Source organism: Daphnia pulex, chromosome 7 (assembly GCF_021134715.1).
Source record: "Daphnia pulex isolate KAP4 chromosome 7, ASM2113471v1".
Lineage (NCBI taxonomy): Eukaryota > Metazoa > Arthropoda > Branchiopoda > Diplostraca > Daphniidae > Daphnia > Daphnia pulex.
The window spans coordinates 8,804,923-8,830,504 of NC_060023.1; the positions used below are offsets into that span (position 1 = coordinate 8,804,923).

The 25,582-nt window shown below is 42.0% G+C and overlaps 7 protein-coding genes across 9 annotated transcripts in view; 3 read left to right on the plus strand and 4 right to left on the minus strand.

Moving 5' to 3' along the window:
• Positions 1-284: 284 nt before the first annotated feature.
• Positions 285-3,938, plus strand: LOC124197912 (cytochrome P450 4C1-like). The gene is made up of 11 exons (XM_046593486.1): positions 285-641; positions 1,510-1,619; positions 1,699-1,789; positions 1,859-2,047; positions 2,106-2,175; positions 2,235-2,367; positions 2,426-2,504; positions 2,578-2,684; positions 2,743-2,811; positions 2,873-3,221; positions 3,282-3,938. The coding sequence occupies exons 1-11, from the start codon at positions 488-490 to the stop codon at positions 3,440-3,442; spliced, it is 1,512 nt and encodes a 503-aa protein (XP_046449442.1). The 5' UTR covers positions 285-487; the 3' UTR covers positions 3,443-3,938.
• On the minus strand, positions 3,709-6,623 carry LOC124197913 (spermine oxidase-like). Of its 3 annotated transcripts, none has more exons than XM_046593489.1 (7): positions 6,506-6,623; positions 5,503-5,622; positions 5,274-5,432; positions 4,603-5,212; positions 4,266-4,532; positions 4,089-4,197; positions 3,709-4,018 (listed from the first exon to the last, which is right to left on the minus strand). In XM_046593489.1, the coding sequence occupies exons 2-7, from the start codon at positions 5,609-5,611 to the stop codon at positions 3,872-3,874; spliced, it is 1,401 nt and encodes a 466-aa protein (XP_046449445.1). In that variant the 5' UTR covers positions 5,612-5,622; positions 6,506-6,623; the 3' UTR covers positions 3,709-3,871. The 3 variants fall into 3 exon arrangements, with proteins under 3 accessions (XP_046449445.1, XP_046449443.1, XP_046449444.1); XM_046593487.1 differs by lacking the exon at positions 6,506-6,623 and adding an exon at positions 5,683-5,795; XM_046593488.1 differs by lacking the exon at positions 6,506-6,623 and adding an exon at positions 5,683-5,794 and having other exon boundaries at positions 5,503-5,617.
• A 150-nt stretch (positions 6,624-6,773) lies between these two features.
• LOC124197922 (grpE protein homolog, mitochondrial-like) lies at positions 6,774-8,149 on the plus strand. Its single transcript, XM_046593504.1, has 5 exons — positions 6,774-6,920; positions 7,085-7,256; positions 7,323-7,553; positions 7,616-7,699; positions 7,766-8,149. The coding sequence occupies exons 1-5, from the start codon at positions 6,859-6,861 to the stop codon at positions 7,868-7,870; spliced, it is 654 nt and encodes a 217-aa protein (XP_046449460.1). The 5' UTR covers positions 6,774-6,858; the 3' UTR covers positions 7,871-8,149.
• A 30-nt stretch (positions 8,150-8,179) lies between these two features.
• On the minus strand, positions 8,180-12,511 carry LOC124197911 (protein glass-like). The gene is made up of 5 exons (XM_046593485.1): positions 12,086-12,511; positions 10,460-10,903; positions 10,239-10,390; positions 9,516-10,170; positions 8,180-9,441 (listed from the first exon to the last, which is right to left on the minus strand). The coding sequence occupies exons 2-5, from the start codon at positions 10,802-10,804 to the stop codon at positions 8,560-8,562; spliced, it is 2,034 nt and encodes a 677-aa protein (XP_046449441.1). The 5' UTR covers positions 10,805-10,903; positions 12,086-12,511; the 3' UTR covers positions 8,180-8,559.
• LOC124197919 overlaps positions 10,666-25,582 on the plus strand; it is a 28,099-nt gene continuing 13,182 nt past the window's right edge. The window contains exons 1-3 of the mRNA XM_046593497.1: positions 10,666-10,785; positions 13,807-14,061; positions 14,135-14,332. The gene's annotated coding sequence lies outside the window, so the exon portion shown is untranslated. The remainder of the gene's footprint in view (positions 10,786-13,806; positions 14,062-14,134; positions 14,333-25,582) is intronic.
• Positions 21,087-23,805, minus strand: LOC124197916. Its single transcript, XM_046593494.1, has 3 exons — positions 22,263-23,805; positions 21,880-22,120; positions 21,087-21,829 (listed from the first exon to the last, which is right to left on the minus strand). The coding sequence occupies exon 1, from the start codon at positions 23,657-23,659 to the stop codon at positions 22,613-22,615; it is 1,047 nt and encodes a 348-aa protein (XP_046449450.1). The 5' UTR covers positions 23,660-23,805; the 3' UTR covers positions 21,087-21,829; positions 21,880-22,120; positions 22,263-22,612.
• On the minus strand, positions 24,114-25,484 carry LOC124197918 (protein roadkill-like). The gene has a single exon (XM_046593496.1). It carries the CDS (start codon positions 25,269-25,271, stop codon positions 24,234-24,236), a length of 1,038 nt encoding a protein of 345 aa, XP_046449452.1. The 5' UTR covers positions 25,272-25,484; the 3' UTR covers positions 24,114-24,233.

The window sequence follows — 25,582 nt, forward strand, 5'->3', positions numbered from 1 at the left end:
AATGAGCTCGTTATGGAAGTTGTTTTTCTAAAACATTCCGTTTCTCATTCCATGTGTTAGATAGTCAATAGTCGATAACGGATTGTGAAATAAGAATTTTGAAATCGCTGTGACACTGCCCACTTATTGTTTGGATTACATTACATTTCAAACACGTTTCCCTACAGGTCAGCAGCTTTGATTTGTTGAATTGAAAATTATTAGAATAGAAAGATGCACGCCTTTTTCTTCATCCAATAGATGGCTTTGTTAACGTTGGTGACAAACGCTACAATTTTTTTTACCCGATTTCAGGTTATACAGGTAGAAGAACATCTTTTTCGAGGTGGACATTCGCCTGACAGTTTCGGTGACCATTTCAAGTTACGCGCTTTGTTTTTTGTCAACTGCCAATAATCTCCTTCTGTTTCTGTAAGAGGCCCACCATTTTGGTGGACGTTGAATCGACGCTCGAATTGTTCCGAATTTAACTATTATTGCGTTGGACATGTTGAATCTCCTGTTGTTCTTTTTCGTCGCTCTGATTGTCTGGTATTGGAGACGGGAACGCTCTTATTTTTTCCAGCAAATAGACAACATTCCCGGGCCGCTGAAATTGCCATTTTTAGGCAACATCTTGGCACTTCCTCGAGATGGACCAGGTAAAGTAAACATTATTTGCCTATATTTAAAATTCAATCAGAAAGTGTGTTCCTCCAGTGGCCTGTGGGTGGGTTAGAGTGTGGTTTCTGCCAACAAGCTTCAAACAGGTTAGTTTTGATTAGAAGCCCGAGGGGTAAGAAAGGGGAGGGATTTCAAAGAGCCTAAAGCGACAGGTATAACTTTCACTTATTTTTTATCCGCATTTTTACATTAATTTCCTTGATTCTCTAAAATTAAAATTAATCAAATTTATGGATACTGCTAACTGGAGTGACAATCAAGCTATTTAGCGCGTGAAAGGAAAAAATAACGAAGAGAATTGGTTCATTCAAACTAGCTAAATTACAAAAATCTTGAATTAACTAACGTAATAGGACGAATAATTTAAGGAAAATGTATTTACTTGTCAACATGCAAAATTACATTAGTGATGCGTGATACGGTTCTTTGTAGAAACTTGATAACCACCTGTTGGAATTGTTGAATAACTCTAACGCTTATAAAAGAACTGCAGCCAACTAGTGCGCAGTCAGTAAGTGGATGGGTGACCCAAACCTGAAGACATTTGGGAATTATACGTATACGTTATGTAATTCACAGAAAAATTCAGGAATAGAATAGATTACGAGATCCCGTGTTCCTGTGGATCAGCAATATCCTAAATGGAACCCCGTATCTCACCGACATTTTTAATTATTTGATACTTTTATTGTTGGCATATGCAACTTTATTTTTTTTACGTCGAGTCTAACGCGGCTAAACGCTGCAATGAGTTTTTCCTTGTGTTTTTAATTTTTTGATTGGGTACATTTAACGTATAAAAAATGCTGTGATTTTAAAATTCATATTGTAATTTGCATCTGTTAGGACTCTTGCAGATATTTAATGTGAAATGGACGAGGGCTTACGGGCATATTTATCGATTTTGGCGAGGAATGTTCCCCATAGTGAACATATCATCTCCTTCTGATGTCGAGGTATAATGTCCTAAAACGTCAAACATTACTCTCATAGTATCACGGTACTAATTAACCTTTCTATTGTGACATTTTCCAGGCCATTTTGGCTAGTCAGGTACACATCAACAAAAGCGTTACTGGAGCTTTTCTTTTACCGTGGCTCGGCGATGGCTTGTTATTATCAGGAGGTTTTTGCAAATTGACAATTCAAATTGTGCTTGTCTACTTGAATTTCTAAATTTTTCAATTTGCATTAGGGAATAAATGGCGAAAGGATCGGAAGCTGCTGACTCCCGCGTTTCACTTTCAAATTCTTGACGGCTTCTTTGACGTGTTTAATCGCAACTCTCAGATTTTTGTCGAGCAAATCAGTAAGAGAATACTGGACGAAAATGAAGTTGATATTTATCCCATGACGTCACGTTGCACTCTGGACATTATTTGCGGTACAGTTTTCATACTAGTCTTTTTCAAGCTTATTAAAATCATTTATGATTTAATTAGAGGCTGCCATGGGAATTCAGATAAACGCTCAAGTGAATTACGATTCTGAATACATCAACGCTATTGACAGGTGAGAGAGAAACTTAATTTCTATTTATATGAATATACATCTAACTTGGAATTTGACAGAGTCGAATCCATGATACAAGGAAGAGTCAATTCTCTCCTGGGATTGCTGCCGGACTGGATTTACTTTCAGTTCACTCCTCACGGACGTGAATTTCAAACGTATTTGGATATCGTTCATAGTTTCACTCGAAAGGTTAAGTAGATTGGCATAAATCAAAACAAACAAATGTATTAAACGATGTAATCATCAGGTTGTGGTCGCCAGGAAGAAAATAGTTGATCAGCAAGATGCCGATGCCGATAAAGTTGATTGCGACTACTCGGGACCAAGTATAATATAACAGAATTCAATGAAATTATTTCTGAAATGATAACGACTTTCTTTGTTTTCATGGCGCAATAGAGAAACGACGAGCCTTTCTAGATTTGTTGCTGGAATCAGCCCGGAACGGAGAGTCTGATATGAGCGAAGCTGACATCATAAATCAAGTTGACACTTTCATGTTTGAGGTAAGTTAATTGTCTGATGATTCTACAAAACGATATCTCTAAACCGGACCTTATATAGGGCCACGATACCACGTCGGCAGCTGTCACTTGGTTTCTGTATTGCATGGCTACACATCCGGCTGAACAAGTAGGAATAACTAACATCCAACTAGTTTCTATGAAATCAAATTAATGTCATTAATGAGCAGGATCGGGTTTACGAAGAGCTGTACGAGTGTTTTGGTGATTCGGACAGGCCATGCAGTCTAGAAGACCTGTCAAAATTAAAGTACTTGGAGTGTTGCATCAAGGAATCGCTGCGCCGGCATCCGCCCGTCCCGCTGATTCGACGCAGAGTTAATGAGGATGTCCGCTTAAGTGGCTACAATGTCCCGGCCGATACATCCTTGGGAATTCAAATCTATGCTCTACATCGCAACGAAGAATTCTTTCCTGATCCGGAAGCTTTCAAACCGGAGCGGTTCCAGCCTGATCAAGTCATCGGTCGGAATCCTTTCGCCTATGTTCCGTTCAGCGCAGGGCCGAGAAACTGCATCGGTATGTCTTCAGCAACAACTTTGGTTCTTAATTAAATTAAATTGAATGTTTTTTTTTCAGGGCAAAAATTCGCCATGTACGAAGACAAGGTGATCGTGTCGACTCTACTCCGCCAATTTCGTTTTGGAATAGACGTGCACCGGCTGCCCATCAAAGAGTCACTAAATATGATTCTTAAACCGGAAGGAGGGATGCCTTTACTCATCGCTCCTCGACGTTAAACTTGGCCAATCTATATCAAGCTCATGTAGTGTTTTGTATTATTTTCAGCTAGCATTAAAAGTGCCAAGATAAACTTGAATCTAAATTCAGGTATATGACCATTCTGAATATGACCATTCCATATGTTAATTGTTGGCTTGAAATGAGAATACATTATTAGTGCTTCATAGTTCTCTTTGATTTATACCATTACTTTATCACCAGACTCGTTTGAATTGAAAACAAAATTTCGTGAACCCCTACGCATGTTCGATTAAACAACAAATTTGAAACTTTATGTTTATTTTGCAAATTCCCTTTTCCCGTTTAATTAAATTTGACAAAAAACAATGGCTTAAACTTGGCTGTGAAAAACAAAAGGCTAATACACTTCGTGTGCTATGCATGAATATTTTCAAATATTGAAATATATGAAAAATGTAGTTTTCTTAGTTTGAACCCGAAGCACTGTTCGATAGATTCCTCTTCAACTCGACAATTTTCATCGCTTGATCACGACCCGACGAGAAAGCTCCGTGGGCAGTCGAATGATGCGAAAGATCCAAAGCTTCTCCAGCAAAAAACAGCGAAGGAACCTTGAGAAAATCAAAATTAAATGTGGAGACTTGTTTAACGCTGTTTTAAAAAAGAAATTTAGTGGCCTACTGGTTTCCCGTCAACCACTGGTCCCAATGGGTCAAGAATCGCAGGGTCGAACACTCCAGTTCGATAGCTGAACGCCCCACGGACATAAGGATTCTTGTGCCAGCGAGTTCTAAAAAAAGAAAAACGAAAGGAATTATTGATTTTCCAAGGCGAGATGATTCGCGAATTTTGATCTACCGGATAGTTTTGAAAGGCCTCGGGATTGAAGGATGACCGGTGAATTCCTCCAAAACTTTCACACACTCTTCGCCCAGCTCTTCGTCTCCAATGTCCTGTTCGGCCAGATAAAGAGCTCCTCTACTACCGACCCAACCAAGTAGCACAGCAGGATTGGAGGCTTGGACAACATCGAAGCCGGTTAGATAATGATACCACGGTTCTTTGTACGCTAGGCTGTGTCCGAGGTGAGTATCCGTCCAAGCGAACTGAAATCCTTTGCAATGTCTGTGTAAAATTGAAATCATTTAATTTTGAAAACAAAAATGGATAAAGCTGCCGCTGAGGCGGTACTCACCCTTCCCAAAACGGTTCATCAAACATCATGGCAACTTTGGTGATGGATCCAAAACCGATGCAATTAAATCGCGAAATCCATTCAGCGGGCAAGTTGGGTTGGAAGAAATCGCCCCAATGCTCTCTCAAGAATCCCATCGAGCAAGTGACAATGACGTGGTTGCAGTGGTAGTCGGTTCCATGAGCTGTTTTCACAATCACGCCAGTACCGTCAGCATTATTTCCCTCCCAAACAATTTTCTCGACCGGCTGGGAATACTTGACGGTATCTTCGGGAATCCCGGTTAGCAGGTGGTTGACGATGGCGATAAATCCACCTTTTACTAGCTGGCAGTAGTTTCCAGGGCACTCTTGGTATTGGTTCCACGCTTCAATCGATAACTCGTCCAGCCGTTCGCAGGCGTTATCAATCAGCTGGTAGTTCTTGTGCCACTCGAGCAGACCCTCTAGCTTAATATCGTGATGCACTTCCTTCTTGACGGCATCGAAAATTTCTTGAATGTTTTCGGAAGCGATGGCGTCCGGATTATGCAACGAAGTTTCAACTAACTTTTCCACTTCCTCCACTGCTTCGGGATCCACACGAATACCACACTGAGTATAAAAATTACCTGCAAAATCAACTCCGTCATCAACAAATATGTCCTTTTTGGTGTCGTTGTTTACTTTTACCTTCACCCTCAAACGAGGGAATGTTCAGCAGCAGTCCATTTTTCGCTGCGTAATCGTAAAGTGGGTTGCCAACTTCGCCATGGATAAATTGGGCGCCGTAATCGAACGGGAAGTTTTGAATAAACTCTGTGCGCACTCGACCTCCGGGTTGTTCTTGGGCTTCATTGACATTGTAAAGTCTACATTAGACGCGGTCCTACTTGTTTTCACTGTAACAGGTTCCTTTTACCTTCTAGTATTAAAACGTCCTTCACCCCATTCTGTATAAGGGTACGGGCTGCAGAAATACCAGCTAGTCCAGCTCCGATAATGATTGTGTCGTAGTTTGTTTTCTCCATCGCGGGCTATTCTAAATTAGTACAGTAAGTAACAAAAATATCATATGGTATTTACAATTTACTTGACTCACAAAGCAGACGATGATGCAGATACAACAGTTGGGCTACTCAAGGATGCAATGAAGTACCAGATGATACAGTATTGTGGTTTCACTTAAATTTCCTCATACATCAATCACTGTCAGATAAGGAAAAAAAAAAGAATTACTATCGGAAACTATCCAAGTATTTCGAGGTCAGGTCTTAAAACATGTAAATGGGACACAATTTTCATTTATCTTCTGAAATTTTCATTTGGGTAACTATATCTTCAACAACCTCCCAAGCATGTGCCTCGTCTGAAACCTTCCTTACAGTTTCCCCCTTTAACGCCATGATATCCTCAATGTTCCAGTGTTTCTTGGTATCAGTAAACCAGCCAAGGTTATCAGCAATCAGGTGGTTATTAGCACATCCATCACACTTAACAATCACGACTCCAACTTGGTAGGCTTGCTTCGAAATAGTTTTCTGGTTCCTGGTGCTGCAAACCTCACACGTATAGGCCAAGAGCATCTTGGCAGGAATTTTTGTCAATTCTTGTTTTGTCTGATCTGAGATGGGGTTCTCTGTCTGATTACTGCCGTCAACCTTCACACAATATTTGGGTACATTTGTAGCAATGAGTCTGACACAGGTTTGTGGCCTGATAAAGCTACTGTTGGGGAAACGGTTTCTTACAAAGCAACTAACATTTCGCAACAATCGGAAACTCTGCTTCAATGACATTGTGTCGCTCAATTGGGTATCTCACACGAAAATGTCAAATTTCTTGCCTTTTAAATGAAAAAGAAATAGTACGGTGACGTTTAAAAAGGGTTACTGGGCGCACAAAACTTTTCAACCAATTTTTACCTGCGTTAGAAATGAAGTGAATGTGGCCGTTCTAACTTGAAACTCGTGAATATTTGGGGCTTGCACTCCTTGCACTATTATTACACGAATGATCGTGTGTGCTTGCAGTTGCTTGCCTGGCTGCCTGCTAGTGTTTAGGTGTGCATCTGTAAAAAATTTTAAAGGACATTGTAAAGGGGGAGGACCGGAGGTCGGAGGAGGCTGGGTTGGCCTTAGGCAGCGGTGGCGCTGGCATAGCAACTAATAATTTGTCTGGTTGCTGTTGGTTGCATAAGCCTTTCACTTAAACGTTACTCAGTCAGCAGACGGAATTTGTGAGTTGTGAGCTTTTGGGGGGAATTTGCTTGCATGAAATGGCGTCCACGTGTTTACGAGTATCTCAGGGCTTAATTCCCAATATTCGTGGAATTGTTAGGTATAATCCACTTTCTAAATTTTTTCTTGATATTTCGAGTTGTTAATTATGGTGTGAAAACTGTGTGATGAATAATGATTTTTTTGTGTAAGAACGTCTGCGACCGTCATGCTTGGGAAATGATTGCGATCTTGTAACGTTTTTTTGTTGTCTTAATCTTGCAGGAGAAATTACTTAAACCATGGCTCTGTTAGTGCTGTAAGACATTTGTCTACTCCAGCTGATGAGAAAGCCGCAGCTCCTGAACTCTCTGAGAATGAGAAAAAGCTGGTAGCTGAAATTGAATGTCTCAACAAAGATGTTGAAAATTATAAAGAAAAATGTAGTGATCTTGATGTATGTAAAATGTACTTCTTAAATATTTTTCCCCATTCATGTTGCATCACTTCTTTTTCTTTGCAGGATAAGTACAAACGATCTTTGGCTGATACTGAGAACATGAGAAAGCGTCTGACTAAGCAGATCGAGGATGCCAAGTTGTTTGGAATCCAAGGCTTCTGCAAGGATCTCTTGTCTGTTTCAGACATTCTTCAAAAAGCAACAGAATGTGTACCAGCTGATCAAGTTCAAACAAATAGCCATTTAAAAAATCTGTACGAGGGTTTGACGATGACTGAGGCTGAACTCCAAAAGGTAATCAGTTGATTTAGTAAGAGTATCTCTAAAACTAATAATCTTTTTTTATCTGAATTTAGGTGTTCAAGCGTCATGGGTTAGCTCAAGTTAGTCCACTAGGGGAGAAATTCAATCCAAATCATCATGAAGCTTTGTTTGAACAGGTACTATTTCTTATAAATCAAAGATATTATTCAAATAAAAAGAAAAATTTGTATTATGGAACTTAGCCCGTTGAAGGAAAAGAACCGGGAACTGTGATAGCAGTTACCAAGATCGGCTACAAACTTCACGAAAGGATCGTCCGTCCCGCGATGGTAGGCGTCGCCAAGTAAACACTCGCCGAGATTGTACAGATATTCAGCTCTGATGGCAGTAAATCCAAGTCCCTAATCATTTAATCTGTGCGAACGTAATTCCCTCGTTTCAAAGATCATCTTCGGGCAAATGCTCATACGTTTACTCTATATTATGACATGAGCTCGAGGTGATCTTGCTAGAATGTTTCGCAGAGATCCAATGATTCGACCACTCTTATTCATAGCTTACTAGTTTATTTGGCATGTTGCCAAGACTCCACGAAGAAGAATAAAACAATTCTTTTTAATAGTCAACCTAATTGAAATAAGTCCGGAAAGAATGACTAGAGCTTCAAGTGTATTGTATTCGATATCGTATTATTTTTACATGTGATGTGAGATCAGTCGTAAATATTAAAATGAGAATTTCGAAACAGAAATTTCCCTCGGACGCAAAGGCGACCAGTCGCAAGCCAAAGTGGGATGTGACTATGGGAAAGAAACATTTACGATATTGGCGACAGACAAAAAAAAACAGGGAAAACTTTGGTTTGACGGGAAAAAAAACAAAACATTGAAATCGTTGGGGAATGCATGTGATGTAAATTGACACTGTACAAGCCCTCCCCCGTAAAGGAGATATTTTTTGGACATGATTTTTTTATTATTTATAATCAGACTTTACCTTTTTTCCCCCTTTAAAAGAGCCGTGAACCCGAAACAGATCAAGACGTAGCCGAATGGACTCGCATGTGCCGATTGAGGTTACCCGACTGAGAGAACCGAAGTAAGCACAGCTTGCATTGATAGGGCTTCTCGCCCGAATGAATTCGCATGTGCTTGGTGAGTGTCGAAGAATCTGAAAAAGCCTTCTTGCACATTCGACAACGGTAGGGGCGCTCTCCGGAATGCGTCCGCATGTGAGTCGTGACGGACGAGCTCTGAGAGAAGCGCCGGTCACAGATCTGACAACGGAATGGTTTCTCTCCCGAATGGGTTCGTACGTGGGCCGTCAAATTGGCCGCTTGACTAAAAGATTTGTGGCAGTCACCGCACCTGTACGGCCTCTCGCCGGAATGGGTCCGCATGTGGGTTTTGAGCGTGCTGGGCCTTGCGTACGTTTTACCACAAACCCGGCACAAGTTTGCCTTCCCCTGTCCGGCTCCGCCTAATCCTACGCTGCTTCCGCTGCTGCTGCTGCTCGAGACTCCACTGCCGCAGGACGCCATTTCTCCATCGTAGTCAACTGTTGGTGTCAGACTGGGCACCGACGGCGTGACGCTGGGTTGCCTCACCTGAATGGAACGTTTTTTCGACGCCACTGGACTGTTGCTTCCGGGTTGGATGGGATAAGCTTCCACCGCCGGATAAGTCGAGTAATTATTTTGATGTTGCTGTTGGACCACGGGGGAGGATTTGGACTTGGCAAAGTTTTTGCCACTTCCGCCACTGTTACTGAATGGACTGGGCGACGACTCTTTCAGCTCCTTAAGTTCGTAAAGACCTGGGGGATCCGCAGCAGTGGGTCGCCAATCACCGGGCAAACAATAACCGGATGCCGAAGATGGCGTGAAAGATGTCGGGTAAATATTAGAATTGTAGGAAACCTATTGGATTCGAATAATAGTACTAATGAGATTTGATTCATTTATTTTAGGTTAATATGTATTCTAAATGTTACCTGGATTGGACTAAGTAGAGCTTGAGCTGGTGGGGCAATGGGATAACCCGTATTGTTCGGGTTGACCGTCACGGCTGCTGCGGCCGCCGCCGCTGCCGCAACTCCTGGTAAGTGATGAATTCCGGAGGTGACGTTGTGAGTGTTCCAGCACTGGAGCGGTGCGCCAGTTTCAATTCCGTAACTCATGGTAGGCCCCATACTCATTCCCATGCCCATCGTCATGTTCATCGAAACGTTGACGCTCATGGACGGAAAGATTCCAGCGCTTCCGCATCCAGCTCCTCCGTAGTTGCTGTCCTGATAAGTTGGCGTCGAATTAGCCGGTGCTGATTGGTGGTGGGGGTGATGATGGTGAGGGTGGTGATGATGGGGCATCTTTGCCGTTTGGGATGGTGTCGACGTTGCTCCATGGAAAGAGTATTGGCACTGACCGTTGCCGGAATTGCCATTCATGGCGGAATTTTGCGATTGCTGCTGTTGAGTAGCGGCAGCCACGGCGGCGGAGAATGGAGACATGGGACCTTGCTGTTGATGTTGGTGGGAATGCGGTTGGGGCGAGTGGTGGTTAGAGTACAAGGAGCCGTAGTTGCCGATTGAATGGGACGATTGTCCGGATTTGAAACTAAGTGGCAAGTCGCCCATTTCTTGGTGTTGTCTGTTTGAATCGGACACGCTGATGAGTACAGTTATAATTGACAAGCAACAGACCTGCAAGAAACTCACTTGTAAGATGCACACGAACTGAGAGTAAGGAATCCAGGCAAAGGCTCAAAGTCCAATGCCGTCAACGAGTAGCCGGAAAATGGATCTCCACCTCGATCTTTATTGCCGCCGGATCCGTCACCGTTTGGACTTCGGCAGGGACCCAACAATTCCTGGTAACATTTTCAAATTTAAGTATTTTTAGATTAACTGATTCTGATTTTCTCTTATTTTTTTTTTACCTGTACGGGTGGCAAAGCGGACAGTGAAGTCAGTTGACCGGTACTGGAAGGATCGTTTCCGACCGATGAAGAAATTGCATTGCCTGAGTGAACCAAATCGGCCGAGTCGCACAATTGTTGAATCACGGGATCGTGATGATGTTGGTGATGATGAGTGAAATGCTGTTGCTGCTGCTGTTGTTGTTGCTGCTGCTGCTGCTGTTGTTGCTGCTGCTGCTGTTGCTGTTGCTGATGATGCTGCTTGACTTCAGCCGACGAAGTGACGGGCGGAGATGTCGGACTGGGAGGCGTCCACTGGTCCACCGAGGCGAAATTGGGATTGTTTGGTACGTAGCAGCTCTCCATCTTTTTATATTGAAGCCGGAGGCAGCGTCAGACTGAGAGAGCGAGAGTATGAGCAGTCCTGATGAAAAAAAGTCCTGGTTGCCCTGGATGCTGCTGTGCCTAAAAGACCAACAACAAAAGGCATGGCAAAGATCAAGGTATGATCGAAAACTGTTCCGGCTTCTTTCTACTCTCCCTTCTTTCTGATTGATACGTTTCGCGATGACGTTAATTCGCCCGAAAAACGTTTCCTTTGCCTCTTTCATTCACGTCAGACGTCATCACACGCTCCTAGTTTTGCCAGGGGACTCGATCCGAATATTACATCCCTAGCTTTTATCGAACGGCAAGTCGAGAGAAAGAAAAGAAAGAAGAAAAAATGCGTCAAAGGTTTCTCTCCCTATTGTACGCGCATTGGAGTCTTTGAGAGTAGTAAAGGAAGACCGTCCAGTGCCACGTATGCACGCGCGCTCCCCCTTTTTTTTTTTTTTTTTACTCCCGCTGTCGACGGGGAGGAACCCGTAGAAAGGACTCCCGACTCTCGAAAAGCAATTATGCTGTTGCCCTGGTGATCCCGGTTTCCTTATTTCATTCTGTTTGATTTGCCTTCTTTTCTTTTCTTTGGCGGAAACCAAAAAGCTAGCCCTACCGTGATTGATTCCCGTTTAACCGCCGGATGGACCCCACCAATAACAACAATGATAAGATGGGGAAAGAGGGGGGGGGGGAGAAGAAATATTTTACTGGATTTCTCGGAGATTTTGACGGAAAGATTTCAACTAGTAATTAAAACGTTCGACTTTGCTTGGAAAAGGGTTTGTCGTGGTTTTTGTCGGTAGAATTGTGTTCCCCCTCCCTCTCGAGACAAATTCAATGCCGGATACTTTTACGTTTTCTTTCGATCACAATTTTTCGTGCACAGCGCAGTTTAAGGATGAGGGATTTGCTATTTCCTTTTCTTTGAAAAAAGAAAAAGAAAATACAAACATCAAAACGTCATTCGAGGCATGGGGAACGAGCCTGATTTGATTTGTCGATGGATCTACCGAACGAACGAGGGATTGACGCAATTGGATTGGCACCGCTCGAGTGCGGAAGAGAAGCGCGCGCGCGCACGCACCGTCACCGACGTCCCGTACGGAACCGTTTCCCATTGGCCGACTCTTTCACCCTATAACTCCGCCCACTACCCATAACAGCCATTATTGGCTTTCCGACTCTTGCCGTCAGCCGGCTTTGCACGCCCGGCTTGGCATTCATCACGACCCAAAAAAGTTTTAAGGAGACGGAATCATGTTTTACCTGCAATTTTTTCTTCGAATTCCGGCGCGACCGAATTAATTTAAAATCCTTGGCTGCAGCGGCGAGTGAAGCACTACGTAATCACTGGGACATTGATGCGCAATAGTATCCACGTAGAAGACTTGAGAATTGTATTCGTCCAATTGTCTTGGGGTAAACCGAAACTTTGCTAGTTGATGTTGCCAAAATAATTGCTAAATGTCAAATTGTTTTCTGGGAAACCAGAATGAATGGGAGGGTGGAGTAGTAGGAGTAGTAGTAGTAGTAGTAGAGAGAGTGTGGAGGTAGTAAGTCTTAATCGAGTCGCCAACGCAACTGTCCGCGTCGAGCGATTAAGTTAGACTGATGAGCTGAACTGTCCGGTCGCTTCGTTGCCGGGAAAGAGAATGTGTCCTGTGCTGTGCTCGGTCCAGCCGGCACAAAACTAAAAAAGAAAGAAAAAAGAGATGGGGCATATATATCCAGCAGGCCGGCGATTCGTCCGTCCCTATCTCTCGCATGGAATAGAGGAAGGAGGACGACGACACACGGAGGAACAGAGAGAGAGAGAGAGAAAAAAAATACTGTATATAAGCTGACAAACAGGATCAGGGCACCAACAAGTTAAGCCGCTCCTCTTCCATGCTAATGTCACAGGACACCACCTTCCCCACCCTTCACCCAAAATGTACCACCACCACCACCATCGAAAAAACCCCCTCCTTATTTTTTTATCCCTCTACCTTTAGTTTTTTGGCTCTCTATCTCTGTAATGTTGTCGGTCCTCCTACTCTTCTCCTAGAGCTCCTTTTACTCGACTTTGTATCTCTTACATGTTGTTTGATCATCTTGTAATACTTTTAGTTTGATTAATTACTAGTCTAGCCGGTAGGTCACTCGGTTCATATTCAACTCGTTTTAACTTTTTTTAAAACTGATCCTTTCCCAATCGTATCAAAAGTGATGGGCCAAAGAAAACGCGCTAGTAGGCTAATTATGCAATGAAAGATCTCAAACAGATTCGATCGTGAAATATCAAATATTTCAACGGTTGGAAAATTCTAGGGGGGTCCCAGACGGAGCTGTTATCATGGAGAACATTTTGTGATGAATACCGTTGATGATCATCTTCACGGTGGTGGTGGTGGGGTAGAAAGAGAGAAGTTATTTTTTTTTTCTTTCTTTTGTGATTATATGAAATTTTTGAATTTAGTGAGTGGAAAGAAGATGGTCTCGAGAGGAAGGGTAGATATAAGGTGATCATCGGATCGGTTTACCACTTTTTTTTTCTGTGTGTCTTGTGTATGTGTGTTGTTGTCTGTGTGTGTGTGTGTGTTGTTTCGTTTTCATTCTTCTCCCTCGTCTTCGGGGGTGAACTTTAGCGGTGACCAGATGGCGCGTCAAGTCAAGTGCTCTAAAACCCCCTCTAAAAAAAAATGAAAGAATTAAGAAGAGCTCGTCTCTTCTTGTGTCTGTTGTCTCGGAAAATGAATAACACATTTTTCCTTTCCTTTATAAGGAACGAACTCAAAGTATACTACGTAGTATAGACTAAATAAATGAAAGTGGGTTTACAAATGAGAAACGACACCCCCGGATCGTCGCCCAGGTGATCGAATGATCCCAGGCGATCCAATAATTCTGTGTGGGGTTCTAATCATCAACTTACCTTTTTCTTTTGTCCACCCTTATTTTTTTTCTTTTTAAACAAATATTTACTTTACTTTTTTTTATTTTTAAAGGGGGTTTGATGATGATGGACTCTTGGCGGCTCCGAAGATGAGACAGAGACGACCCAATATCATTTCCACCTCGAAACCTGGAAGATGGATAGAATAATAAAAAGAAAAAATACGTTGATCCAACCCTCGCCTGTCGGGTACTCGAGAAAAAGATCAAGTTACTATTTGAATTTTATTTTCTCCCTAGTAATTTTTCGTTTCTTTTTAATTTCATATTTATAGACATGCACCACTTCCGCCGGATTGACTCGGCAGGTAAGAAAAAACTTTGAATATTTTACTCTAAACACGCCCCCGTAATCAATTTTCATTTTTATTTTTCAAATAGGGTCGGCGGAGATTCAACAAACGAATTGGATGCCTGGGAATTGATGCGATACTGATCGATTCCCAGTCCGGGAGCTCTGTACTAAATCTCTTGCGCAAACAGTTCCAGCGAAACTCGTCCTGCAACCCCACACCTGCGGCCACCACCAACAAGATACAACCCCAGACCAGCTAGAGCAGAGGGGGGAACAGCTATAAGGTAGGATTGATTCATCATTCAAACTCTTCTGTGTTTTTTTCTGTTTATTCACATCCGAAAAATCTCGTGGTTACCGTCGGTCACATGGGAAGTGATGATCGGATATAGCGCGCACCACAGTTCGGAAGCGCGCGAAATTCAATCTAATCCGGATGAATGGATGGTTGTTTGTTTGTGTGTTTTTTACCCCCGGATAGTCAAGTGAAGCTACTATTCTATCTTGTAGCTGGAAAGAGTCTACTATTTAGTGGATGATCCAGTAAAAAAAATAGAAAAGATAAAGGGGTGTACCTTGAACTTCCTGCTTCCGTGTTTTAAGGTTTCTTCCGGGACATTTTAGAAGCCAGTGTATATACGTGTAACCCTCGATTCTCTTTATTTGTGACCAAGTAAAGAGACGAGAGTAAGAGAGACCGGAGTGTATTAAATTCTCACCTGCGGATATTGGAAATTTGAGACCATCCTCCCCCCCCCCCCTTGAAAAAATAAAAACAACAACCAGACGCTAGATATGCGTAATAATAACTAGAGCGACCAAAATGCTTTCACAAAAAAATGGATTAAAATTCAATAACCTCATCCGGTCATTGTCTCGTCAGGAAAAAACGTTGATGGACAGAATTTGTTTCTTTTTTGTCGATGGCCAACAAAAATTTGATTAGATTACGTAGTATTAGAGTTCCGAAGAGAGTTTTAGATCCATATTAGTTGAGCATATCAAATTACTCGATCCATCCATATTTTTTGGAGAGGGTCCCCCCTCATCTCTTTTTTTTTCCTCCTTGGGTTGCCGAGGTATATAGGGATCACAATCCGCAAGCAGAAAAGTAGACCCAAGTGTGTGTGCGCTATTGATACAACGTGTACACCGATCCTCATCCTCCCCACTCTACTAACCCCCCATCCGACATTCACATTCAAAGTTGCGGATGATTGGTTGATAATAATGCGGTAATCAGCCGGTGGTTATTGACCCAGTGCACGTGTGCCTACCGCCTTGAATTGTATCGATGACGCGTGTCTTCTTCAATCTCCTCCCTTCCCTTTTCTTTTTGTTGTTACGATTTTTATTTGCTCTTTGTATCGGATATTTACGTACCTCTCCGACCCCGGGGGACTTTGATATCAATCCTGGGAGACATTTCGCGCGTGCCTTTTGTCAACTTTTGCGGTTGTTTTCCCCTGGATATTCTTTGATATTCACTCACAGTTTCATTTCCCAGAAGCGGAGAAAGGGAAATCTCCTATTGAGTGCCAGCCTCTTGATTTACTTGAATTGCATTTTTCAACGGGGAAGTTTTTACTTTTTAACCAAGACAAACGGCGAAGATTAAGTCTTGTCTCGTGCTTGTCGAGATTGATGAAGAGTGACGTTGACACTTGACAAGGCTGGGTGCGATTTTTTGTTCCTTGGCCGAAAATGAGTGGCAAGAGAGAAGCCTACGAAGCCGCGTTTAGAATTACACAGAGGCCGACAAAAACAACATTTCATTGAATAACCCCAAAAAAATTAATGCCCGAGTTTTTATGCGTGCGGAGGGGGTTTGTTTAGCTCAGCTTCTAAAAGAACACAAAAAAGCAACTGTTGTTCCAGCTGACTCTTGTTCATTAACACCCCGCTCATGATCTCTCTCTCCCCCCTTTTCTTTTCGCCGGCTGGTCCGAGCCCAGCCGAAAAGTGCGCAGCACGCGCCCGTCAATTACCAGAAATTGATTTACGCTACAATTTTGATTAAAACTATTGTGTGTGTGTAACAAGACATTGTAGCTGCCGACGGTGACTGCACCTAATCGGTGATTTAAAAAAAAAAAAAATAAATCGATAATTGACGCACAGAAACAAACGAAAAATATTTAAATGCAAAGAATAATCCCTTTTGGATAAAGAGGTATTATAAAGGCGTGGCTGTCGAGCTGAACCTCCCGGTTGTGTTTTTTTTTTTTCGACTAGCGACGCTTGGAATTGGGAACACAGTCGAGCCTATTATGGAAAAAAAAGAATAACTACCGGGTCGATGATGATGTTAGTGCTGTACTCTTAACCGAACATCAAGGTGTATTGTCCCATAGGGGAAAAAAGGTGGACGGTTTTTTTTTATTATTATTATTCCCGCTGGAGGCCTTATAACTGTCTTCGCCCTCCTTGCCATCTCTCTTGACGTGCACCCGGTTGTTCGTCGTCGTCGTCGTAGCCCAAGCCTCTTACAAATTGTCGCCAACGCGTGCGCAGTCACACACACACATTTCGGAGAGAGCTGCACAGTCGAATGTGTCGGGTTGAAGCCGTACGATTTGACATTTTACTGATGAGTTGTAGACATCGGGAGAGAGAAAAAAAAAGCTCGAGCTCCCCCCTCGTCAGTAGACTAGCGTCCATGTCGGAAGGATTTTCCCCAAGTTCTAAGCATGTGTGTGTGTGTGTGTTGTCTGCGTGTCATTGGGCTCCGAGTAGTTTAGTTAGTTAGTGCGCTCTTGTAGCTCGTGCCTTCGCTTGATCCTTCTCGTCCTTCCCTCTTATGCAGATCGAATTCGGTAGTTTGGGCTTAATAATATCGGGATGGCCGTCAGTCCATTCTTCAAGGCAGATGGAGCGGAAAGGGGAGTTAACTGGTAGACGACGGCTGGTGTTATTTTTATTATGCAGCTCCGATTCCTCGATCGGCGGTCATTGAATGATTTCTAGAATTTTTATTTTTCAAAGTTAAACTAGGCAGACGATGAGGAGATATGATATTAAATGTAGAGATAGGTATGCGGAGCCGTTTTTGAGGGTGGAAATGTCGATCACCGAAATTGATTTTCGAAATTATTGTCCTGGAAGAAGTAGACATCCCACCAGGAAGAAAAAGCAAAAATGTCTGTAAGACAATAGAAGAAGGAAAGATAGGGAGGAGGTATTACATCTTATGCTGTAAAGGTCAATTTTTTTCTTCCTTTTCTTAAAAAAAATTTGACTCCCCTAAAATACCTGGGTCGTCTCCGATTTCTCGGAGACTCTTTTTTTTTTGTTTTTTCTTCTACGACTCGCTCCGAAGCTAACGACACCGGAGTTGATGTAGGGTCGGTTGGAGAAGAGATCGAAAGTAGACTGCATTTTAAAGTAGTAGTATAGTAGTCTAGCGGTTGATTTCTGGTAGCAGGTTGCGGTTAAAAGACACTCGCTCTTCGTGATAAGCTTGCTGTATCAACTTCCTCTGGAGAAAATCAAATTTCCCTCGTTTTTCCTTAAAAAATGGAGATTTATCTTTTTTACCGATTTTTTGGAAGAAATTATTTGAATAGAAGGAACTATACGTCAAAGTTGAAATTGTTTTTTGAATTCCCGTTTCCACTCGACTGGCACCAATCCTTTTTGCAATCTTGTTTCCAGTCGACGAAACGCCTCAGAAATGATAAGAACTGAAATCTTACAATTTTGTGCATGTCCTGTAATACAGCCAAAGCCGATTTTCGCTCTAATTTCCCTTGTTTTTCAAAGAAAATGTGCGAAGTTTTTTTTTTGTTTCAAAATATGCAAAGTCCATGAAAAAAAAGAAAGAAATCGATCGCATATTTCTGTTATATGAGGATATAGGGAAATATTGATTTTTTTTTTCTTTTCTGGTTGAGGCCTATTGTATCCACTAAAAAAACCCCTTTTTTTCATTGTTTAAACTGGTCTTGCTAATTGCTGGCGCTTCTCGTGACATTGAACTCTCTCTCCCCTCAATCTTTTGCGCGTTAGTGCGCCAGTGTATGGCTGCTCCAAGAATTTTAATTAGATTACGACTTTTCTTGAGAGGAGGGATGATTAGACATCACGCCAAACCGCACAAGAAAGCTAATCGGATCCAACTTACTTTAAAAAAAAAATCCACCAATTTCCGTTTTGGTTGAGTTATATGTAGACGACAATGAATTTTAAACGTATTGGGTTTTAAATTTAAATGACTTGTTTTTAAACATCTGATTTTCGTTTGGTTTTTTTTAACGTTATAAAATCTGCTGTCGACCGAGGACGTCCGTTTCCGCAAGTGGTCCTCCCCTGTCCAAACACAATTTCCTTCCCATCCACCAAAACGGAACTCGGGGTGTTATTCGATACGTACCAAAGTTTGGGCTGGGACCGTTAGGTGTTGTTGTTATATACCCTGGGCCCACTTGAATTTCATCGGAAGATGTTATTTTTTGTTTTGTTTCTTTTGTGGTGTGGGTGTACCCAGAATGTGGAACAGAGGGTCAGCGTGTAGACGAGACATGATTAAAAATGCAATGTTCTAATCTCGATCATCAACTCGATGACCATATACTTGCAGATGGTCCGGTTATTTGTTTGACAGTTTACATTGAAAGCGTAACTTGATAGCCAGCCAGATAAAAGTTTAATCCGTGTAACAGATCACGATACATTCAAAGCACACTGGGTACGAAATGGATACGAATTGACGTTCTCTTGGGTCAGCAAATGTTGAAGGATTTCTAAGAAACTGCATAACAATTTATTATTCCGCCCATTTTCGTTTGGCTGACGGGAGCTGAGCCACCTCCATCATGCGCCGAGTTGCCATTATGCACAGATCTGGATGGTCCTTGGTTAGCCACTCCCAGTCGCTGGTCAAACAAATTTCTTTGCCGTTACGGACCACCACGTCGAGGGCCGCCTGTTTGATTTTGTCGATGGAATACAAGTGGCCCCAGATCATCAAGTTGATGGCCGTTTTCACGTTGACGCCCAGAAATATCAGAGATTCACATTCCTCCTTCAGGTCTTCGATCTGGTACTTGTCGGCAGCCTCGAACAGCGATTTGGCCGTGCCAACGGTCATCATTGTGGTCAAAATCAATCGGCCCGAGTAGATGTAGTGGAGCATATGAAAGAAAATGTTTCGTTGAAAGTCTCGAATGATGACTATGCCCGTCTTTGCCTCTTGCATGTCATTGTTAAACATTGCGGCGAACACGGGACTCCTAGCTGAAAGGATGTTGACATGGCCGCCGATGTGCTGGCCATCTTCGAAATAGAATCGGACGTCGCAGTTGGTTTGCTGCAAAAATAGGTAGTCTGTCGTCTGTTTGAGCGCTTTCATCTCGCTGACACCTACAGTGTTGAACTTGATCAACAGCTGGCAGGTGACGGTTGGGCTCGTCAGTTGCGCAATGAATCTCTCCGATTTCCACTCGTTTGAACTCGGCGAATTTTTCAATGGGATTTTCTCCAGTTGGCCGTTGACGACGCAAACGCAACAAACTGCACTGGGTTGGAGATAATAATCGGGAACGGCTTCTCTGCCGTCGTCCGTGGAACTGGAATCGTCCTTAGGGCCGCCGATTTGCTTTAGACAGAGTTCCATGCAAAACTTTCGGTTTCTCCCTAGGCACATGATTTCGTTGTAGGCACACGAAAGGTTCAAGTCATAGACGTACTTGAGGAAGCGATTGAGCTGGAAACTTTCGCTACTACTTCCGCTGAAAGGAAATCCTTCTTCAATCTGAGTGGTCCATTTGACACAGACGATGCCGTTCCTTTCTTCGGTTGAGATTGGCATTATCGCCAGCGGGAAATGGGCGACCCGGATTGTCGTTCAACTCTTTTGAGACTGATTTTCAATATCACTTAATTGAAAGTCGGAATTTTTTTTTATTAAGTCAAAACTTTGATTATGACCAAAGTTCACTTTTAATGTATGCACTTCAGATTGTACCTACATGTGAATCCTTTAGTGAAGCAGTCACGTAATCGACCATATGTGTCGATCCCACTGAACTGCAACACAAAGTGGACTTTGGAAATCCTCGGATATGTATATTTGAAAACGGCGCGTGCTTCACGGCACGTTCGTTCTTGATGCTTGAATGGTTTTCGGTTTGGCCGAGGTTATCACTGGCTTGCGTTTCGTTCGTTATATAACTACAATAACTTAAGTATAACTATTGCGTTGTTTGTGGCTTTGGTCAATCTATCTCTAATTTTCCCAGTGTATTCAGATTATTGTCGATAATTTGAAAACTAATTTTGTTGATTTGTGGTTAAACAATGCACCTCCAGGACGATGCAAATTGTCCAAAATAATTTTGTTTAAGAGCAGAGATCAGGGCAGTCCGTTTGGATAATTTTCGGTCACGGAGTTATTGGGGTTACAATCTTGCACGCAGATGTCAAATAAGAAGGAAGCCTAGCTCAAGTATTCAGTGTTGTGCTCATCATCAGACATTGCGATAACGATTAGTTGAGCCGTACTTTTTCCCGGGTATTAAATGCGGCAATTTTTTTAACTTGGAATTGAATTTCACTAAATTTCTGTAGCGTTTTTTGTGCGTAGTACAACGTGTGTATCGCGCCGAAACCCAAGTTTCTGAACTCAAACCAAAGCTGATTCAATTAAATATCGTTAGCCGAATATCTAGAAAGAAATCGGTCTCACGGAAGTTCTTCGAACTAGCAAAAAAAAAAGAAAAAAAAATAGATTTTCGTTTCTGCGGAAACTCAAAAAATGCCCAGTTACCGTGAAATTAATTTTTTTTTTTTCATGACGTCGCTAAACCTGCCGAGCTGCGTCTCACAATTTTCCAAGTGCGTGACATCTCGAAAACAAGAAAATCATACTGGGCGTAGTCAGTTGGAAGGCCTCTGTTGTCCGTTTCAAATTCCAGAGAGAGCTCGTACTTCCAAATGGCACGCGCTGTTTAATTGCCAGGAGACTATCTGTTGAGCATATAGTACACACCAATCTACTCTTTTCCAACAGAATTTAAAAATGAACACAATTTAACACAATTGAATTATTTGAAATCTCGTGTAATGAATCGACGACAGAAATAAGTCACTTACATTTCAAGCAACATCAGACAAAGAAATTTTGATTGATCCACATTTTCGCACCTTTAAAGTGCCGTCTTTCTCCTGGAAACTTCCCTCAAAATGATATCTTCCAAACGTCCCACCAGAGATCTTTCCTTGCAGACAACATCTTCTTTTCCGGGTCCAATTTTCTTCAGGGAACGAGAGGGGGTCATCTCTTTCTGGGCATCCACTTGTTGAAGGATTGCCCTTTCAGTCAACTCAAACTCCTCCAACTCAGCCTCTTCAGCCGGATCCAAATGTATAATGTTGTTTATATTCCTGACTGACTGGCGTTTGTTGGGCGCCACTGGCATCGAAGGTTTGTGAGTGGTGGGCGGAGCAGGAGTGGCCCGGAATTGTTTGCTCATGAAATCGTTCAAAGTTTTCTTCCTACCGGGCAAAGGAGAAATACCGACAGTCACTTTCTTCGGTTCGAAAAGAGTAGCGCTGTTCCATTTGGGCTTAGAACTCTCAACGCAGTTGACAATCGGTTTCCTCACTGGAATTTTCGACCTCACGTTTGTTGTTTTCGAAGGCTTGCAAGTCTGTTGGTTGAGGCAAGCGGAAACAGCAGACGAATCGTGATGAGTACCCGGTTTGGGCTTGAAGCGTTTACTCGCAAGAGGTGCACCGTGATCGAAAAGCAGCTCAGATCCGGAAGAGTTATGAATGCGGACCTGTCGAGAAGCTTTGAAAGTCATTGGGGTCAGATCCGGTTTCGTCATACCACTGTTAACACGGCTGCAAACGTCTGGAAATGATTTCTTCGATCCCGGGAGAGGCTTTAGAGCTGGAAACGAGGAGTTGCAAGGCATGTTGACTTCTTAGCTAGTTTCTGAATATACGGTAGATTGTTCAGATAAGCTCAGAAAACTTGGTTACTTTTTCCGTGAATCATGACCCCCTTATATCAACTCGGTCGAGTGTTGAGCCGATTGCAACTGGCGTTTCGCATGTTTGATTTTATCCTGCAAAAATATTATAAGCGTTATTGCATCACATTTTCCTTGATCGTTTGCTTTATTATTTTACACGTTTTATTCAATATAAGACAATTTGAGTTTTTTAGAATAACATTTGCATAATTACAAAACTTAAACGAACCCTTACACATATTCGCTACACCCACTCAAGGAAATTAGTGTCATACACTTTCCGCCAGGGTTCGTCGTTGGAGCAGCTTAGTGCTGCAAGAGTTGATTTTCAACTAACATGGTGATTTCATTTTCTTGTGACCGCCGATCTGACGGCCACAATAAAAAAAAAATTTTATGTCGCAGTTGGTTTACTCAACAAACAAACAAATTCATCTTCAAAATTTTGATGTTTTTTTTTTATTTGCTTTTATTTAAAATCTCGTGCTACATTTGTATGGTTCTACTCGGAGTAACATTTGAGAAAGCTTGAATTTTATTTTAATATGATTATTTTGTAGAAGCTGAGATTTAGCTCAAGCTGGACTAAAGCATCATGCGCCGAACAGCAAGTAAGCAAAGTTCCGGATAGTTCTTTGTTAGTTGCTCCCATTCAACTGTTTGGCAAATTGCTTTTCCATTGGCAACGACGAGTTCCAGAGCCGTTTCTTTGATATCTTTAACCGAGTGGTGGTCCGCCCAAACCATGTGATCTATTGCGTTGTTTATTTGAATCTGCGTGAGTAGAAAACGGACACACTCGTGTTTCAAGTCGACGATATCGTACTTGTCGGCTGCCACGAATAGGGGTCGAGCATTTTCATTATTCAGGGGTTCACATGTGCGACCCAAGTAAATAAAATGGAAAAGTTCTTTGAAAATCTCTGGCCGAATATCTTGAATGGCAACTTGTCCCGTTCTTGCCTCTTTCATTTCGTGGCTAAACATTGCGGCGAATACAGGACTCCTGGCTGATAGGATGTTCATGTGGCCGGCAATGTGCTGGTCATTTTGGAAACAGAACTGAACGTCGCAGTTGGCTTGCTGGAAAAAAAAGTAATCCGTCAACACCTTCAAGGCTTTTATCTCGTTGAATCCAAGAGTGTTAAAGGTGATCCAAAGCTCAAAGGTAAACATCGGGTTAGACTGGTCAGTTCTAAGGTTGATTGTAAATTTTGCAGACTTCCAAACATTTGACGAATCAGTTAGCTTCTTCAAGTCATATTTTCCATTTTCGCTGACGGCCACGTAGACAGCGCAGGGTTGGCGGTAATAATCTGGAATAGTTTTAGCATCACTTCTGGTCGGATCGCTGTTATTGATATTATCGACTTGCAGCAAACATAGCTCAATCTCGTATTTTCGTTGAACGAAATAACCTTTTCTGAAGACGTCTGTCTGAGCTTCATTCGCGTTGATGATTTGCTCGTACCTGCATAACACATTAAAATGAAAAACCGACGACAAGGAACGGATCAGCTGGAATTTCTCATTTTTTGGAGCTGGAGGCTGGTCCACACTGTTCGTCAGTTCCGTTTCCCATTTGACGCACTTCAAATTTTCGTTGTTTTCTTTACCAAATGTGATTGGCATCGTATTTTTAGCATTAACAATTGCAATCGACACTTTAATAGATCTACTTTTTGTTTGTTTGTCTAAAATGTATCGCCAACAAATTTTGAATTGAGGTTCAATGGTACCACAGCAAGACCCAAATGGCAATTGCGATTGAAACTTATTCATTGCTCCTGTCTTGGCCGTTCATATTCCTTATCCTAACTTTTATCTTAAAAACAAATTTTTTTTTTTTTTTACGGATAAGAAACCAATTTTGTTTTTTAATGGATAAGAAACTAATTTATTCGTTTCCTTCATCTACCTTTTGCCTACGTCTACCTGCAATCGGTCTGATTTTTTTTTTTATCTATTAAGGTCAATTGGTCCTGTGTACATTGTGTTTTTTGACAGTTCAGTTTTCTTTTAACTAGTCTTATTAATTATGTTTTCTTTTTATTAGCTAATGATGATCTGGAAAGCGTATAGGACAAACAGTTTATTTTTCGTCTCTGATTACTATAAATTCGGAACATAAATTCATTAAACTGTAGTATTGCAAGGAATTAATTACTCGCCTTTCTTTTAACTGCTGGAAACTGCGCTATTTCCATCATGCGTCATTGCGTCGAGTTGCCAGCGGGCAGAGTTCAGGATGAAGTATGGTTAACATTTCCCAGTCTTGCTGCAAGCAAATCTCTTTGCCGTTTCGAACCATAATTTCAAGAGCCGCTTCTTTGACGTGATCGACTGAGTTGTTGTGCGCCCAGATCATCAATTCAATTGCGTTACACAATTGGATGGATGAGAGCAATTTTCGGGAACAATCCTCCCTCAAGTCCAAAATGTCGTACTTGTCTGCCGCCAGAAACAGTGGCTGAGCTTTACTTGCGTCCAGAGGTTCACTCGTCCGTCCCAAGTAAATGAAGTGTAAAAGTTCTCTGAAAGTCTCTAGGTCAAAGTCTTTGATGGAAACTTTTCCCGTTTTGGCTTCTTGCATGTCGTATTTGAACATGGCTGCGAATACGGGACTCCTGGCTGACAGGATTCTCTTGTGACCGCCAATTTGACGGCCGTCGTCAAAACAAAATTTGACGTCACAGTTGGTTTGCTCGACAAACAAATAGTCTGCCAAGTTTTGATGCGCGCTCATCTCTCTGACGTCGAAGGGGTTAAATTTGATCCAAATTTCTAAGAAGATTGATGAAGAATTCATTGAGTCCTGAATATCTAAACGGAAGAATTCCGATTTCCAATAATCGGAATCACTCGACTTTTTCAGAAAATATTTCTCACTGTTGGCGGATACCCAAACTTCGCACGGTGAATGGTGGTAATCCGGAATAGTTTCGGTCGATGTCGAGTTGTCGATACTGCTTTTGACTTCTTGCAAACAAATCTTGATGTCGAGTTCAAGTTTTCCTTTGAAATCTTGATTAAATTCAACATGGCCGTGCGACCATGAGAGATTGTAGTGAGAAGTGTAATTGGTGAAACGAGTCAGCTGAAATTGTTTTTCATCCCTTTCACCGTTTTGCCTATTTAATTCAGTAAAATAGAATTTTTTAGCACTTTTGATTTTCTTTTTTAATGGAATTGTCCACTTGACGAACTTCAAATTGTCGTTTTCTACTCCAATAGTGAACACCATTGTCGACTGGATTCAAGGTGTCGACAAACTTGTCGAACCTTGCTGCAGACCTCAATGTGTATAAACTGTATACGTACTACCAAGTCGTTTACCTAACGTCTGCCGAAATTAAAGTATCCAGTTTTAAGCGGAAGCCTCGTTCTGGATTTCTTTTTCGACTGACGTTTTATGTACGACATTACAACTAATTTACTAAGAAAAACAAACTGACGTTTTAAGTTGTTTGTTTTTTTCTTTAGCCAACAACTTTTCTTTAGGCAACTTTGATGAAATCTTTAACTCGGGAGAGTGAACGGATAAAAATGGTCCAA